The sequence below is a fragment of the Panthera onca genome, chromosome A3, assembly GCF_046562875.1.
Source record: "Panthera onca isolate mPanOnc1 chromosome A3, mPanOnc1 haplotype 2, whole genome shotgun sequence".
Taxonomy (NCBI): domain Eukaryota; kingdom Metazoa; phylum Chordata; class Mammalia; order Carnivora; family Felidae; genus Panthera; species Panthera onca.
The window spans coordinates 127,584,622-127,601,301 of record NC_138341.1 but is presented as its reverse complement, the minus strand read 5'-3'; the positions used below and the strand labels follow the sequence as shown (position 1 = coordinate 127,601,301).

Here is a 16,680-nt window from a genome sequence, read left to right as displayed (position 1 = left end):
AAACCAAAACACATGCATTAGGACAAAAGACCATAGGGCCACATGCAGAGAGCAAGGTCTCTGACTGGTAGGCTATGTCGACAGCGTCCTGGACTGAATCCCGGCATCAGCTACATCGGGGCTGTAGTTTTGAAACGCGACGAACTGGCTTCTTGACCATGAAGACGAGGCACAGCCACTTTCGGGACAAGCTGTCCTCCTGCCTAAAGAAGCCTGACACAGAGGGCAAGCAAGGGCTTTGCCTCGTCTGTCAAGAAAAGGGACAGCAGCTTTAACCTGATCTTCCTTACCCTTTCCTGCAAATATGCAGTTACCGAGTCGGTAACCTGCTAACCTAGCATCTGTTCAAACACACACAGAGTCGGGCCCTGTGCCCGGCACTGTGCTAGGAGAGCATGCGCTGTCCATAATACAATATGAGAAAACACGCACAGAGAAGGGTTCCCGTGGCCACTACCCACTCCCTTAATACTGTATTTCAGCCAGGAGAAGAGCTTACCTCTGCTTTTCTATTTCTGCTTTAATTTCATCTGTGGGGAAAAAAGAAGGGCACGTTAAGAGAATGCAATAATTATGTAAAAGAAAACTTTACTGAAAGATTTGGAAAATATTAAAAAGAATGTTTATCAGAATTTTAAGAATGAAATGCTGATATGAAGTAATAAAAAGTGATTACGGTAACAATAACAATAGCTAACACGTGCACAGCAGCTATGTTGTGCTAGGCATTGCTCTAAGTACTTTACATACTTTTAATTTACTTAACCCTCAGAACAACCCTATAAGGCAGGTAGTATTTATCTCCATCTTATCTACAGCAGGCCTTCTCAACCAAGACACTGCTGACATCTGGGAGCAGCTAATCCATTATGGGGCTGTCCTACGCACTGCAGAACGTTCGCCAGTATCCCTGGCTTCTACCAGTGGGATCAGTAGCAGCCCTCTGCGGTCCGCAACACCAAAAATGTCTCCAGACGTTGCCGACTGTCCTCTGGGGCAAAACTGCCCCAGGTGAGAATCACTGGTTTAGATGAGAAACCAAGGCACAGAAAGGTTAGGTAACTTGCCCCCTGTCAGATATCAGGAACTGGGGAACTAGAGTTGGAATCCAAGCATTCCGGCCCATAGTGCAATGTTCTAGCTATTTCCCTGTCGTGCAAAATGCACGTTAAGGATAGCTACCACAATAATATGGTAATACTATCAACATTTCAACTGTGCGAAAATATGTATAGGAGATTGGCAACAAATATAACAGAAAGCTGTGTTAGTAGAATGACTATTTTTTATTTTTTTCACATTTTCTATAAGCATATATACTTTGTTATTTTTACATAGAAGTTTTTTTTTTATTGTGGCAAACACAAATAAAACTTACCATCTTAACCATTTTAAAATACACAGTTCAGTGCATTAAGTACACTCATATTGTTGTGCCAAGGTATATAGAAATTTTTATGAATTTATAAAAAAATCTTTACCATGGAGGTTATACAACCTCACAGTTAGGGTTTCAGAAATAAAGCGTCATTGTTCACAAATCACAATCTCGGATAGTCTTATTTCCAGGAGAACAAGGTTTTGTGCCCTTGAGGCAACAGAACGCCCCATCTAAATATGGAGAGAATTCTCCCCCATTCTCTTGGTCAAAAGTATTCCTGCACATTAGGCTTCACAGGCTCAACATATTATCAAACCAGGCCACTGAAGTAAGCCTGCTGTGCACTCAGATAATCTCCAAGAGCAGTCTTCTTTATCCAATCTGTTGAGAACCTGTGGTCTGGATACAGCATTAGTTATCCCAGCAACACAGCTCTGGAAATTACAGATTTCCTTTTCTTGGACAACTATTGTCCTAGACTGAACTAGGAAGTGAAAACTCAACAACCAGATTCACTAGAGGTGGCAATTTCTAACCCTGAAGCAATCTTCCAATGTCTTCTTACTGCACACATCAGACAACGGGGGAGAAACACCCAGATGATCGTTAGCAAGCATTTTGCTCATGGACCATCGGGGCTGTGACACACAGGGTCTGTTACAGAGAGCTCTGTGGCATTCCCTTTTGGGACAAGAATCCACTAAGGACGTAGCTGTGGCTTCCTCTAGTGGAGGCCTCCGGGCTGTGGGAGTGGCTCAGGAGACCCATCCAGCCCAGGACACTGGTAGCCAAGCTTTCAGCTGGGAGAAATCTGTGCCCATAACGTCAAGGCTTTCTTGGTCCTTGGTGTCACCGTGTGACATGCCAGAGGCACACCGCTCCTCAAACTCAAACGTAAGGTCTCCTTCTGTTCGCGGTTACCTTGTTAGCGTCTAGATGTTAAATATATCTGAAGCAATTAAGCCTTCACTAGAGTCTGGGCTGGCCTCTGAGCTCCAAAATCATCTGTTTTGGAATGTCACCGGTGCCAACTCACTAATGGATGAGGCAATCACCAGGAATGCCAGCTACTCAGTCACTGAGGCATCAAGGGTAATAAACTCAAGTGCAACACTCAAAGGCCTACGGAGGCCAGGCAGTGGACATCAAGGAGAGGCACGGGTGGGTTTAAGACATCAGGGGAAGGGGGGACCCCTCCACATCCCACAGGGCCTCAGTCCCAGCGGAGCCCAGAGGTGCCAGCTGTTTTGATTTTTCCAGAGGTCAAAACCCGGATTTTAAGTGAAAGTTTGACTGTAATCCAAAGCAACCTCAATTATTTTTAAAAGTATTATGCTCAAAAAAAACTAGTTTGCAACCTTTGCTTTACCGATCAGGAAAAATCGAGAAAAATGTACTTCACTGGCTGCAGAGAAGTTAACAACTGCTGGGGACAAAAGTGGCTTTTAAGGACTATGGCCAGCACTATGAAGACAAAACATCCAAGTTTTACAGCAGCTAAAATGCTTCTCAGCCAAAAGGCATGTAAGGAGCCTGAGGACCAGGGTTCAAGGCCCAACTCCACTAAATATTACAGATGAAAACACCAGACTCAGAGACATTACAGTCTAGTAAGCGGTAGGGCTGGAACTTGAACCCAGAAAATTAAGGCCCTTGTTCATAACCCTTGGGTATGAGGATGACTCCCAAATAAGCACCCAGAATTTCCCGGTAAGCTATAAATGCAGAATGTAAATGTTGGCTTTGCTATCACTAATGCAGACTGTGATTACTGTGACCATAGTTCGAAGCACCAGTGTTTGGACCGCTCTGAGCCCCATCCGGCCTCGGGAGGCTGAACCCTGGCTCTGGACTCTCTCAATCTCCTTTCCTGGCCTGCTGTGGCAGAGCCACCAAGATGGTACGCCCTGGTTTTCCAAAAGAACTGAACACAGGCCAGAGTGACTTGTGGCAGTGAGTGAAGGGCACAGCCCTCCACAGTGAGCAGGACAGAGGACACTACTGGCGACAGCTATTGCCAAAGGCCAAGACACCAAGGTCACAAATCGTATGTTTGCAGATTTTCTTCAGTTTCTCACTTTATGCTTAAGTATTCCCATAAGAATGAGGAATTGTTGCACTCTCTACACCATTCTTGAAGAAGAAAAATTATGAAAAAAACCTCTTCATTGGGCACAGCTGGGGTCCCGATGATGCTGGAAAGCCCCGGGGAGGGGGGGGGGGGCGGGCAGGGGGAGGCAGCCTGAGCTGACCTACCTATATTCTGACAGATCAATCTGGTGGCTGTTTTGAGTATAAAGAGGAGGGTGGCCAGGACAGAAGCAGGGACTCCAATCAAGGGGCTACTGTTACTAATCCAGGAGAGCAGTAACAGGGGCCTGGACCAGGATGGAGTCCATGGGGGAAGGTGAAGCATCAGAACCACAGGAACGCGCCACTTCTGTAGGCTGGGAACGGCCGAATAGTAGCAGTTTCATATGGCCTGCCCTAACAGTTGGCTTCTGGATATATCTGGATAATAGGGTATGTTCTTCCCATTAAACAGAGGCAGAAAAAGAAACAGGGGAAAGGTGTGTGGCAGGGGGCCTCACAGATAGCTTGGCACGGCCTGGTGTGGTGGAAGACAGGAAATTCGTTTGAGATTCAGCAAGAACTAGGTTCAAGTCCTCGCATGGACATCTATTAGCTGAACGAGGCCAGCTGGGTTAGTAAGCCTTTCTGACTCTTGACTGCCAACTTTAAAAAATGGGGATGATGAAAAGCAGCCCCCTCTGCCCCACAGACTGTAACCAGGCCTTTGGGTGCAGGTGATTCTCTTGACAAGCCCATGAGAGAGGTATTGTCAGATTAATGGCTAAGGCAGGGTCCGGCCTACAGCAGGTGGTCAACCAAGTGACAGTTCTCTTGCTTTTTTCCTAAAAGAGGAGTCAGAAATTGCGTAAAACCTCTAGTGCTATCAGTGGAACCAAGCAGAGACAAGGGAAAAAAGAAAATGAGGGGCAGGTGCCGATTCGGTCCTCCCCAACACCCAGGAAGCCAAGAGCACTCTTATCCCGTAACTGTTACCCAGGTGAGGAATCTGGGCACACGGCCGAAGTCACCTGTCCACCATCACAGCCACCAAGTGCTACTGCATCATACCCAGGCTGTCTGCTCCAGAGCCAATACTCCAGAAGCCCTCAATGATGAGACAGAGGAGGAGGAAGAGGAGCGTATGGTAGGACACACCTGCTCTGGTTTATTGCTCCACATTTTAACAGGTGTTCCCAGTAGCCAACCGGGCAATTAGCAGCCATAAATGAACAGGCTGGAGAGGAGGAAGACCTGAGTGGGGTGGAGCAGCTTCAGCTGAAAAGCCACACTCTTCCTAGGAAATCCTTTCTGGGCATGGCTGCCATCTACCAACCCCTAGGGTCAGGACCACCCCCGCCCCCCATTCATCAGTGACTTTGGCACAAGCCTCTACTCCACTCCCAGGCTGAGTCCAAAGACGACCCACATCAACCTCAATGATCCCATCACTGGTCAACTCACCCAGAGACCCCAAAAGTCCCTGCAAATCTTCAACTCTCCCCACACATCTGACCTGCCACACACACCCCTGCCTCCTATGCAAACCAAGGCTGCCCCCAACTCGTGCAACTTCTCCTCCAAGGCCCTCTTCGCCCACTCCAAGCCAGCCTGGGGAGGCTGGTCACACTCTGAATCTTGTCCCTATAGGGAATGGTGGACTTCCAGCTCCTTCCTGACCCATGCCCTCAGTCTTCTCTCCTTCCAGCTGACCAGCAGGGCCCTTCTTTGGCCTATCAGATCTTGACAAGGCCAGCATTAGCTTTCCCCTTCCTTCAGTTCCCAGGATGGGTCCCATTAGCAGGACTGCTATCAGAATGGTAGGTGATCAACAGTCATGACTCTCTCTGACCTTCAGTCTTTAACTTCTGGCAAAATCCCAAACTGAGATTATACTACCATCTCCTTCTGACCTGTCTCCACCTAGCAACCAGACCTCTGACAGTGGGGCAAGTTGGTAGGGCTAGAGAGTCATAACCGCCAACCATAAATGGAGCCCTAAATAATGCCGGGTGAGCCCATCTCCTCTACCCTCCCTAAACTACTGCTCCTTTCTCCGCTCTTCTCAAACACCCCACCTCCCCTCCTAACTAACCACCAACCGGTCCTCCTCTTTCCTCATTACCCACGAAGTGGCCTCCTATTTCATACAGAGATTAGAAGCCGCCACAAGGAGACTGACTCAGCTTCCCGTTAGAGAACCTAACTGGTTCTGTACCCAGAATTTCACTCTTTCCTGCCAGAAGACAGTGTCCAATCCCTCCACCTCTATAATCTCCCATCCCTACCTGCCTCTGCATGCTCTCCGTTCTGCCTGGAATCTGATTACTTCTCACGGTGCCGGGCCACCACCACTGCCATCCACGCTGCTCCAGCTCCCACCCTGTCCTCCCACAGCAGCCAGAGGGATTCCCTTAAAATGTAAATGAGATCACATTTGCTCAAAACAGATTATCCATAACCCTTACGGAAATCAGATTACATCTGCTCCTTTGCTCAAAACTTTCCACTGGCTTCGCATCTCACCCTGAGTAAAATCCAAAATCTTGACCTTGGCCTCCAAGCCTCTGTAAGATCTGGCCCCCTGCCATCCCTCTGATCTCACCTTCTAGACACTCCGCTGCCCCCACCCCCAGCCTGCTCGTTCCAGTTTGAGGGACTTTGCAATCGCTATTCCTGCTGCCTTGGAATGCCCTCCCTCCCCCAGATATCCGCAGGGCTCACTCCCTCACTTCCTTCAGTTCCCCCTTCCAATGTCACCTTCCCTCACCACCCAAACTGCCACCTCTGCCCCTCCTTGTCATTCTCTATTTCCTCACCTGCTTCACTTTTCCACTTCACCCTGGTTTACTTTTCTCATCTTGCTTCACAGTACTTCCCGCCCTTGACGTATTATTTATCAGTTCATTTGTTTTCTGTCTTCCCCAGGAGAATATAAAGTATGATAACTGAGACTTTTGTCTCTTCTGGTCACTGCTGAATTCCCAGCACCTAGGAACTCCTAGGCAGAGAGGAGGCACTCGATATTTGTTGAATGAATAAACTGTCCTTTCTCTATCCTGCATTATTTAACCTCTCACTCAGCTGGACCCTTCCCAAGTTTAAACCTTTAAATAAAGAAAAGATAAGACAAAAAAACCTTCCGGGATCCACACCTCCCTCCTCCCCTTCACACCAGAGCCAAATTTGGGGAAAGAGCTGCCCATGCTCACTGCCTACTTCCTCACCTCCTACCCACGCCCCAGCCCACTCCAGTCTGGCTTTCACCTTCACCGACTGTACCACCAAAGCAGCCCAAACTAAGGTCACCAATGACCCACATGTTTCTTGATCTGATGGGCATTTTGCCACTCTCCATCTAACCCGACCTCCCTGCAGCGTTTGACCTTACCGACCTCACCCTCCTTGAAATGTTCTCTGCTTCTATCTTCCTAGGCACACATTCTCATCTGCCCTCTGCTTCTGCCCCAACTCCTCTCTATGGCCTTTGCAGGCTGCCTCCTCTGCCCAGCCAGGCAGGGGTTCCTGAGGCCCAGGCAGACCTCTGGCTCTCTTTCTCTGTACACTCTCTCCCTAGGCCACCTCACTCTCACCGACACCTTCGGTTCCCACCTAGGCTCTCCTGACTCCCAAATCATGACTTCCGGCCCCGGTCTGTCTCAGGAGCAACAGGCTCATATGTCCACCTGCTGCCTGCTCCACCTAACTGGATGCTCGAAGGCAGGTGAGCCTCAACACATCAAGTCCCAACTCAGATCAACCTGCTACCCCCACACTCCCACCTTATGGAACGGCACCACCATCCATTCAGTCGGGTGAGTCAGAAACTTAACAGCCAGCCTCTTCCTTATCCAATGTTCTCATTCACCTTCTGGACAAGTGGGGAATACACTCGCTTTGCTTGGCTTCTGTCCTCACCACTGAGGCCAGGAACCAACATCTCTCACCCGGGTGACGGGAACTGCCTCCTCACTGTCCCTGAGCAATCCCTCTGGTCCTCCTCTAAAATGTTCTGAACACAACAGTCCAAGTCCAAGTGATCTTTCCAAAACACAAACCTGGTCATCATGGCACCTTCTCCCCTGTTTACTACTCTTCAGTGTTGTCTCACTGCTTTTGCTTGGAAAATCAGACTCCTCACCATGAAAACCTTGCGGTCCTGCATGGTAGGGCCCTGGCCACCCCTCCCACCTTATTCTCACACACTCTCCCCTTTCATTTACCATGCTCCCACCACACAGTGGCCTCTTTCAGTTTCTCTCTCTCTCTTTTTCAATTAAATGATCACATTTTTTTTTCTATGTTGAGATAACTGTCGATCGACTTTTTAGTTTAACAGTTGTACTCCTCCCTGCCACGGGACCTTTGTACATACTATTCCCACATCCTGCCAAAACACCTGTCACCCTAACCTATTTAATTTTTTTTAAGCTTTTATCTTTAAGGAATCTCCACACCCAACATGGGGCTCAAACTCACATTCCCAAGATCAAGAGTCACTCTACTGAAGGAGACAGGCAGGTGCCCCGCCCACCTACTTAATTCTTATTTATCATTCAAATCTCAAGACTTCCTCAGGGAAATTTTCCCTCACAACTTTGCTCACTCCCCTGCAGGACCAGGTTTCTCTCCTTCATAGGACTTTTTAGGTTAGCTTTTTTTTTTTTTTTTTTTAACGTTGATTCAGAGGATGTGAGCATTTGAATAATGCACTTCTTCCCCATTAACTGCAAACTCCATGAGAAGAGGGTCCTTGTTTGCTTCCCCTGCATCATGACACCAAATGTGACACCCAAATAAATATCTTCTCAGTGAATGTCACCCTTGTTTAGTCAACAGACAAAAGGACCATATAAAGAGCAAAATATGCACTAACCGCTCCCTGGGACTGAGGAAAAATTTAAGAATTTAATGGCACAAGAAGGCTGTTCTCCCCACAAATCTATAAAACTTAACAAAATACCTTTAAAAAAAAAAAAAAAAAAAAAAGCAGCAAAAGACTTATTTACAACCAAGACAGTAAACTGAAAGAAGCTCCTTTAGGAAGACTCCAGGAATGAGTCAAGGTTTTCTAAGATAACCTTGCTGGAAAGAAAGTCAAGTATTTTCCTGGCAGCCTCCTAAGCCTGGTGAAATTGGTGAGGACTAAATACAGTTCTGAGCTATTTATATAGGAAACTCCATGTACTTGCTGATTAAGTACACATTTTCACAAGTCTGCTCTTTTCCATAAAGAATAGTCTTACTGTTTTCCCCAGACTCTCCCCTGAGATTTACACGTACAGGACAGAGCTCTAAATTCATCCAACGGCTTGCTTCACCAGCATCGAAATGTCAGAGACCAGAAAAACGTCCACGAACCAACTAATACGGGAGGCAGAAAAGAGCAAGCATTCAGTTTCTTCTCCTTTAAATATGGTTAACGCCAGAGCCTCTAAATTTTAACAGGTTATCTGTTAGGCACCAGACTTTACTACACTGGGTCACTTAACCTTCACAATAATCCCGGGACAAAGGTATTATCACCTTTAGCATTTCGGGAAACTGAGGCTCAAAGAAGCTAAATTATCAACCCAGCATCACAGAACTAATCAAGAAGCAAAGTTTCCAACTCAGCTCTCAGTGAATTTTCTGCTAATCCAATAAACAAACAATTTTCAGTAATCAAAATCCAACTTTTAGATGCTGCTTCTAGGCAGGTGACCGCTTCCTGAAGAATCATCATAAAGCTTTTCAACAAAAACTAATCTGTCAGGGTCCTGAGTCCTGGTATTTCTCAAAACATTAATCTGCACCACGTGCAAACAAAATGTCTCATCCAAACACCAGAGTTTGCCAAAATTAAAGGGTTTATTTTGTATTTCACCAGGAAGGCTTACTTTATTTGCTATGACAATTTAGAGATGGTTTTCATATTTTTCAAATTTTGCACTTAGGTTCTTCCTAGTGGTGAGAACAGTTATTTTGAACACATCAAAATTAGAATAACAACAACATCATATGGAGAACAAAGCAGTTCACTTTATCATATGGACGTGTAAACGTTGAATTTTTTTTTTGCACATTAATATACAACTAAGATTTATGAGCATACTCCCTTAACTGGCTTCTCCCCAAGGACATTTAAACCCGTTCGAGTTTTTTCTATTTTAAAATAATAAGGAGAAAAACCCTCCCAGGATCCACATCTCCTGCCTCTCCTTCACGCCACAGCCAAACTTTGGAAAACAGTTGTCTGTGCTCGCTATTTCCTCACCTCCCACTCATGCTTCGCCCATTCCATTCTGGTTTTCTCCTTCATTGTGCCACCAGAACAGCTCAAGCTAAGATCACCAATGACCCGCACGCCTCTCAGTCCCATATATCAAGCGGAGTGGCAGATCTAAAGCTGGATTTTACGATTTGTATGTCAGGCCAGGGCACGTGTGTTCCGTAGGTCTCCCGCCTGGCTGTGCAGATGTGGCAAGACTCTCTCTGGGCCTCGGTTTCCCTTTGCCTGCGGTACCCAAAGACGGACACCAGCTACATGCTACACCTCCAGAATTCGTCAAAGGCACTTTACCGCTGACGGAGACAGAGGTCATAAATCAGAAAGCTTCATCACTCAAGCGAAGCTTATGGGCCATCGGCTCTTTACCCTCATTTCTTTCTTCCCCTTAGTTCCTAAACTAAAGTAAACCGAAGATACATGCAGCAAAAAGCTGCAGGGGAACAAAGCTGTCATCATTGTGACGACAGGCTTTCAAATATATCAAAATTCAACTATAGAAAATATGGTCTCTCTACTTACCAAATGCTTTTACTTAATGAAACTTCAAAACTTTACTGCAGTGCAATTATCGCTTAAAGACTCCACTGAGTATTTTACATACAATAACTCTCCTACGGAGAAGCAGCGCAAGCGTGACAGTAACGGTTAAGGTCCTGGGCTCTGGAGCCAGCCTGCCAGTGTTCCATCCTGGCTCCACTGCTTCCTGGTTGAGGTATGCTGGCCAACTTCTCTGGGCCTCAATGAGGATAATAACAGTTAAGAAGTAAACTGCCGCAGAGCACATGGCATGGTGCCTGGAACACAGAAATGCTTAGTACATGGTAGAGACCAATAGTTATTACATAACATGTGATTTTAAGACGTTACTCAATTGGGTGACAATGATGCGTCAGTGTAGCGTCATCATAGTAATAAATGTTCCACTCTGGTGAGGCATGTCGCTAACGGGAGAGGCAGCGCATGTGTGGGGGCAGGGAGATGAGAATTCTCTGTACCTTCTGTGCAGCTTTGCTGTGGACCTAAAACTGCTCTAAAAAAAAAAGTCTATTTAAAAAAAGAAATCACTCTATTTCATACGAAAGCCATACAGATACGTTTGTTATTCTTTTTATGTTTTCTTGATAATGACTAAGAATGACACCAAGTAATTACGGAGCACTCAGCTCTTAGCACTCTGTGTGGATTAAGTTACGAAGTAAGATAATGCATCTCTTATCATATATAGATGAGAAGAGTACTGTTAGAACTCAGTTAACGTTTTCCAGATTTCCAGGCAAATTTTTCCATACTCAATTTAAAAAGACCCAGATTATCCTGTCAAGTCTCCAAACTCTAGAATTTATAATTTATAACTCAATAATGTAAAGAGAGATCATGACAGAAAATGGCCCTTAAGACACTTATGAAAGGGAGGTTTAGGAATGTATGTGTGGACACCAACAAGAAGGCTGAAGGGTTCAAGATTATTAATACACATCAGAGCTTCGTTAACAAGGTAAAGACCAACAAAATCCTTGGGGTGATGAATACTCTTACAGGCTATTTTGATACTTCAGATAAAGGCTGGCAGGACAAAATCCCCTAACTGGGTAGTCTATACCTACCTATGCATTTGGCATTTAGTGCAGATAAATCACTGAGATTACTCCAAACCTGTTCGATCCTGATCATCACTGCTGTTACAAGGGACAACCCCTGTCTTCATTGAGCTTTAGCAAGTTAACACTGCGATAAACACAGCCTCCTGGTCGTGTAATTACATTCTTATTTACTGCAGCAACAAACCAAATAGAGCAATAAGTCATTCCTGAACGAGGAACCAACGCAGGTTAAGAACACCAGGCTAGAGCCCTCAGTGTCTGTGGTCTGTTACAGCTTAAGCTAATAATAAAAAACAAGAGGGGCGCCTGGGTGGCTCAGTCGGTGGAGTGTCCGACTTCGGCTCAGGTCATGCTCTCGCGGTTTGTGGGTTCGAGCCCCGCGTCAGGCTCTGTGCTGACAACTCAGAGCCTGGAGCCTGCTTCGGATTCTGTGTCTCCCTCTCTCTGCCCCTTCCCCGCTCATGCTCTGTCTCTGTCTCTCAAAGATGTATAAATGTTAAAAAAAAAAAAAACAACCAACCAAGAGCAAAACCAAGAGCATCCACTATGTGCCAAGTTCTTTGCACATGTCAACTAACTTCATCCTTACAATAACCCAATGAAGAAGGTATAATACCTGTCCAAGATCACAAAGATAAGAAGCGGAAGGCAAGCGACTTGAACCCCGGCAGTCTTGAGTCCAGAGAACACACTCCTAACCTCCCTACTATGCAGTCCCTGCAGCCCTGATCCCCTCCCCCAATACACTACAACAGACGAATCCTATCACAGCTGCTTCCTGTAAGTGCGCTCCATCATCTAAGCACTTCAACTTTGGGTGGTCATTTACAGTTCCTCTTATCAAAATTAACGATAATCTGTATGTGGTAATCTCCAAAACGCTGGCCACGTTACAAAACTTCTTATACAAAAGCTCACACACAGGCTTGTTTCTGGGCACAAGACTGTGCCTGGAGATGCAGAGTGAAGCATCAATCACCATGTACTTTGCTATAGGTTTTCTACTGTTTACAAATAAAAGCAGTCATTTCTATTCAACAGCAATGACACAATTACTCTCTTAAAAAAATGGCCACTTTGACTCAACACTGTGCACAGGTTCCCTTATAATAGTTTCTATGACCCAATTTGATGACAATGATGAGCCACCATGTCCATTTGCTTGCTATTCATTTAACCTATGGTCAAATTACTTCTTATATGAGCTATTTCTTACAATCCACTACTAAAACATTGAACGTGCATTCCACAACTTCTGAATAAAGATATGATCCAAAAACATCTAAAAAAGCTCTCAATGTTATGACCCTTTATGACCCATAATACAATTTTAGAAGTAGGTTGCAAAATTGTGATAAACAACTTGGTGAAAATGAGGAATGAAAAATTTTCTGCCAAATAGTTATCTTTAAATTTCTGCGACAATACTCTTAAAGTAATATTGACAGGATAGACTCCAGGCAGGTTTCAAAATGGAGTTCTAGCTATTGGGCTTTTGCCTAACAAACTGCTTTGAGGTGTTTATCCTGCATTCCTGATAAAACAATATCCAACAGTTAGCCTTGGTTTTCTGAATAGAAAAGCTTTACAAATCTAAATCTCAGTAAATTCCTCCAATTGATCCTGGATTTCACAGGACTAGTTTCTGTTTCCAGATTATCTAAGCAACTACAACCTCTCAATCAATAGTTCCTGACCCCTGAGGGAGTCTCAGACCCTTCCGAGAATCAGATAAAGCCAAAGACCTTCTCCTCGACAAGTGCAAAGTTCACAAGCTCGTTCCTAGGCCCCAAGAGAAGAATCTCGGCTCTGTCCCTTACACCAAACGTAGCGAGAAAAGTGACGGCAACTACAAACTCCCTAACAGAAAATCAAACTTTCCATTCACTCGATTTGTTAGGGCAAAACTGGGTCTTTTTACAGATGTCAAACCAAAGGCACTGGGGTCGTGAATTAGCTTGAAGCTAGCGCTCGTCAAATGTATTGATCCTCAACACCCAGAACTCTTCTCCTGAAACTCCACGTGGTGGTACTTCTTGCCTTTCGGTACTCAGCTCAAATGTCACCTCCTCAGAAAGGATTACTTTCTTGACACCCTATCAAAACCAGTCCGCAGCCCCCCCCCCCTTTTTTTTTTTTATCATATCTTGCTCTTTTACTTTCACAAAAGTATTTATCAGTACTCAAAAACGTCTCAGTAATTTTAGTTTCCCCTTTTAGAGTATAAGCCCCACAAAGGCAAGTATCTTGTCTGTCTTGCAGTGCCCATCACAGCACCTAGTAGACAGTGGCCACTTGGTAAATATTTCAACGATTAAAAGACAGGATGTCGATGCTGTAATCAACTACCAAGGTTTTAACTAGCTATGAGTGAGAGTCCTCTCCCTCTTTGCATAATCCGTGGGTCCATTCAGTCAGCACCTACTACGTGCCAGGCAGAGCTGCAGACGCAGGGAATCCAGCAGTGAATAAAACAGACGAGCCTTTTTGCCCTCAAAGAACATCTATTTCAGTGGACTGCCCGCAACGAGCGGATCTCTTGCACCTACCTAAGAGGTGCAGGACATGACGGAGTTATGGGAGATCCCCAAATGAAAGGGAAAACATTCTCCAATCCAGGACTTCCAAAACAAATGTCAAGGGTTTCCCTAAGGCAGGTGAGCAAAGCACTTGCTCTGCTCACGTGGGGGAACCCTAACCAGCAGAACGCAGGTAAAGAGAAAACTTGGGGCAAGGACTACCGCTCCTGAGGTTGGTGAGGGGAGGAACCAGGAAACAGGACGGCAAGGAGTCGTGGCAAGAGCCCGGGGCTGGGAGGCTGGATTAGCTAGCGCTGGCTGTCACTAACTTGCTAGGTGACCTTGGGCCAGTCCCGAGCTGCCTGGACGTCAGTTTCCCCGGGCTATAATAAGGGGGTCGGCAGGGTGGGATTCGAGGTCGGGGGAGGTGGAAACCAGGAGGCCGGGCGGGGTAACGGCCGGCGTGGGGAGGCCGGCGCGGGGCCGGGCCGGGGCGGCTCACCCACCGAGCGCCACCTGGCAGGCCCTGCGCAGCTGGGAGTGCTGGGGCCGCTTCACCTCCTTGTCGGCTAGGATCTTCTCCAGGGCCCGAGACACGAACATGCTCTTGGTCTGGCTCTCCTGCATGGCCCCGGCCCGGCGGGGGCTGGCAGCCCCGCGGGCGGGCGGTGCGAACAAGCGGGCGAGCGACGCTGCGGGCCCGGCGTCCCGGCCACCACCGGCCGCGTTCGTCCGCGCCGCCCCGTCAGGAAGCGACGCCGCGGCCCCACGGCGCCGCCATGTTGGAGCGCGTCACGTGACCACGTGACTGGCGGGGCCGCTACGGCCGCCGAGCGTCCGTCGACCCCGTGACCCCGGCGGGGCGGGGCCTGCGGCTGGGGGCGGGGCCCGGCGTGTGAGGAGGGGAGGGGCGAGGGTGGAGGAAGGAAGAAAAAAAGGTGGGGGAGGAGAATGGGAGTGGGTGAAAGGCCAGAGGGCCCGGGAGGGACAAAGGAGAAAGGTGAAAAGGAGGACAGGTAGGGGGTCGATTGGAGGTGAAGGGGTGAGGGGAGAGAGGAGGTAGGAAGAGGAGAGTTCAGGGGAAAAGAGATGAGAAGGAGAGAAGATAAGGGCAGGTGAGAGAGGAAAGGAAGGGGTGGAGGGAAACGGGAGGTGAAAGGAAGGCAGAGAGAGGGAAGGGGGATTCATGGACACTCTCCAGACACAGGATTTCTCCATGCCTGTTGGCGAGACACACACCTTGCACCCAACTTTACCGTCACTGCACTGCGTGCCTGGCCGTCCAGTTCAGTGAGCTGTGTGACCAGTGCCACCTCTGTGCACCTCCCTTTGGAGCGTGCCTGTCCACGTTCGTCAGTCTGTGGTTCTTCACAGTGCTGTGCACAGGGCAGGGTGTCTGACAGAGGAAGAAACAGAGATCACCAGTGTCACACAGCCTACAAGTGAGTGTAAGAAGACAAATTCTGGCCCCCGGGGCCCCTTGTATTCTATCCTACTGCCAGTGACATCACAACACCACTGGTGATGTCCCCCGAGCCCTTCCTTTCATACTGCCTGTATCCCGCAAGGCAACTGTGTGCTCATGCAAGGAGGGCGTCTCTCTTGGAAACCACGGAAACTTCTCATGCAGGCATGCTCAAATGCTCAAACATCTCAGGAGGTCCTCCCTGACGGTTTCATGCACAGGAGCCCCTTGTCTCCCTATTTGATGTTTTTCACAACACCTTCTGGCCTTTTGCACTTGTTGACTTGTGTGTTGTCAGACTAGGGTGTAGGTGTAGGCCACAGAGGGGCAGCATTCTCCCCAGGGTCTGGTCCAGAGCCAAGTAGAATGTTCCATGGCCATAAATTCCATTTCTGTAATGCAACTTTGCAGCTCTTCTCGGCGGGCAGTGCTGTTTGTTTCTCCACCCCCTTGATTTGCCTTGCCTTGACTAACAGAATGTGGTGGAAGTGAGCCTGTCCTGTGCATCGGGAGGCCTCAGGTGCTCAGGACCATCCTGAAGGAAGAGCACATGGAGAGAGAGGCCCTGTCGTCCCAGAACTCTCAACTAAGCCCAGCCCCCAGCCAACTCGCCAGCCGAATACAGCAGGTTGAGTAACCCTTGTGAGACCAGCAGAACGGCCCAGCCAACCCACAGAAGAGCAGAGAGCAACACATTATTGTTATGTTACACCACTATATTTGGGGGTTGCTTGTTACACAGCAATGCATCACTGAGACACCTCTCAATCCTTATGTGTTGAATGAATACGTGAACGAATGGATGTATGACACTCTCAAAAAATGCAGTATGATCCAAGGAGTAACAGATGTTTGGAGTCCCCCCCCCCCCCCAAACAAGGTCAGGCCAAGTCATTTCCTTGCTATAAAACCTACAATGACTCCCAGTTGCCCTTGGAATTGACTCTAAGTATCTCACTGTGGCCAACTTCTCTGCCCTCACTTCTCTCTTCCCTTCTTCCTCCTTGGGACTCTCCAGCCACTCTGGATTCCTTTCTGTTCCCCTTAAGGGCTTGGCTTATGCACCTCTGTTCCTCCCAATCAGTGCCTCTCACTGAGGCCAGTACCAACCCTAGGGACATTTTGAAGTTTTATTGTCATGATAGGGGAGCAGGACTGCTTGATAACATTCTACAGAGAGCTGGACCATCCTGCAGAGTCCCACATGGTTGGAGTACACATTCTTGGAGGTGAAAAACCTATTAGTAGCCATCTGAACCTAGAACGTACATCTGCTTAACATATAAACACAAGCGTTTTTCATAGGCTTAATATACATTTGAATTTTCTAGGAATGTAAGTATTATAGTAATTCCAGAGAAAACTGCATTCTG

At 47.3% G+C, this 16,680-nt stretch overlaps 1 protein-coding gene across 2 annotated transcripts in view; it reads right to left on the bottom strand.

The window, feature by feature from the left end:
* Nucleotides 1–14,655, bottom strand: part of ARFGEF2 (ARF guanine nucleotide exchange factor 2) — a 102,956-nt gene extending 88,301 nt beyond the window's left edge. For both annotated transcript variants that reach the window (XM_078443975.2, XM_078443976.2), the window contains exons 1-2: nt 14,349–14,655; nt 500–530 (exon numbers count right to left, since the gene is read on the bottom strand). In XM_078443975.2, the coding sequence (XP_078300101.1) occupies nt 500–530; nt 14,349–14,469 (152 nt within the window). In that variant the 5' untranslated portion in view covers nt 14,470–14,655. The remainder of the gene's footprint in view (nt 1–499; nt 531–14,348) is intronic.
* Between the last annotated feature and the right edge of the window lie 2,025 nt (nt 14,656–16,680).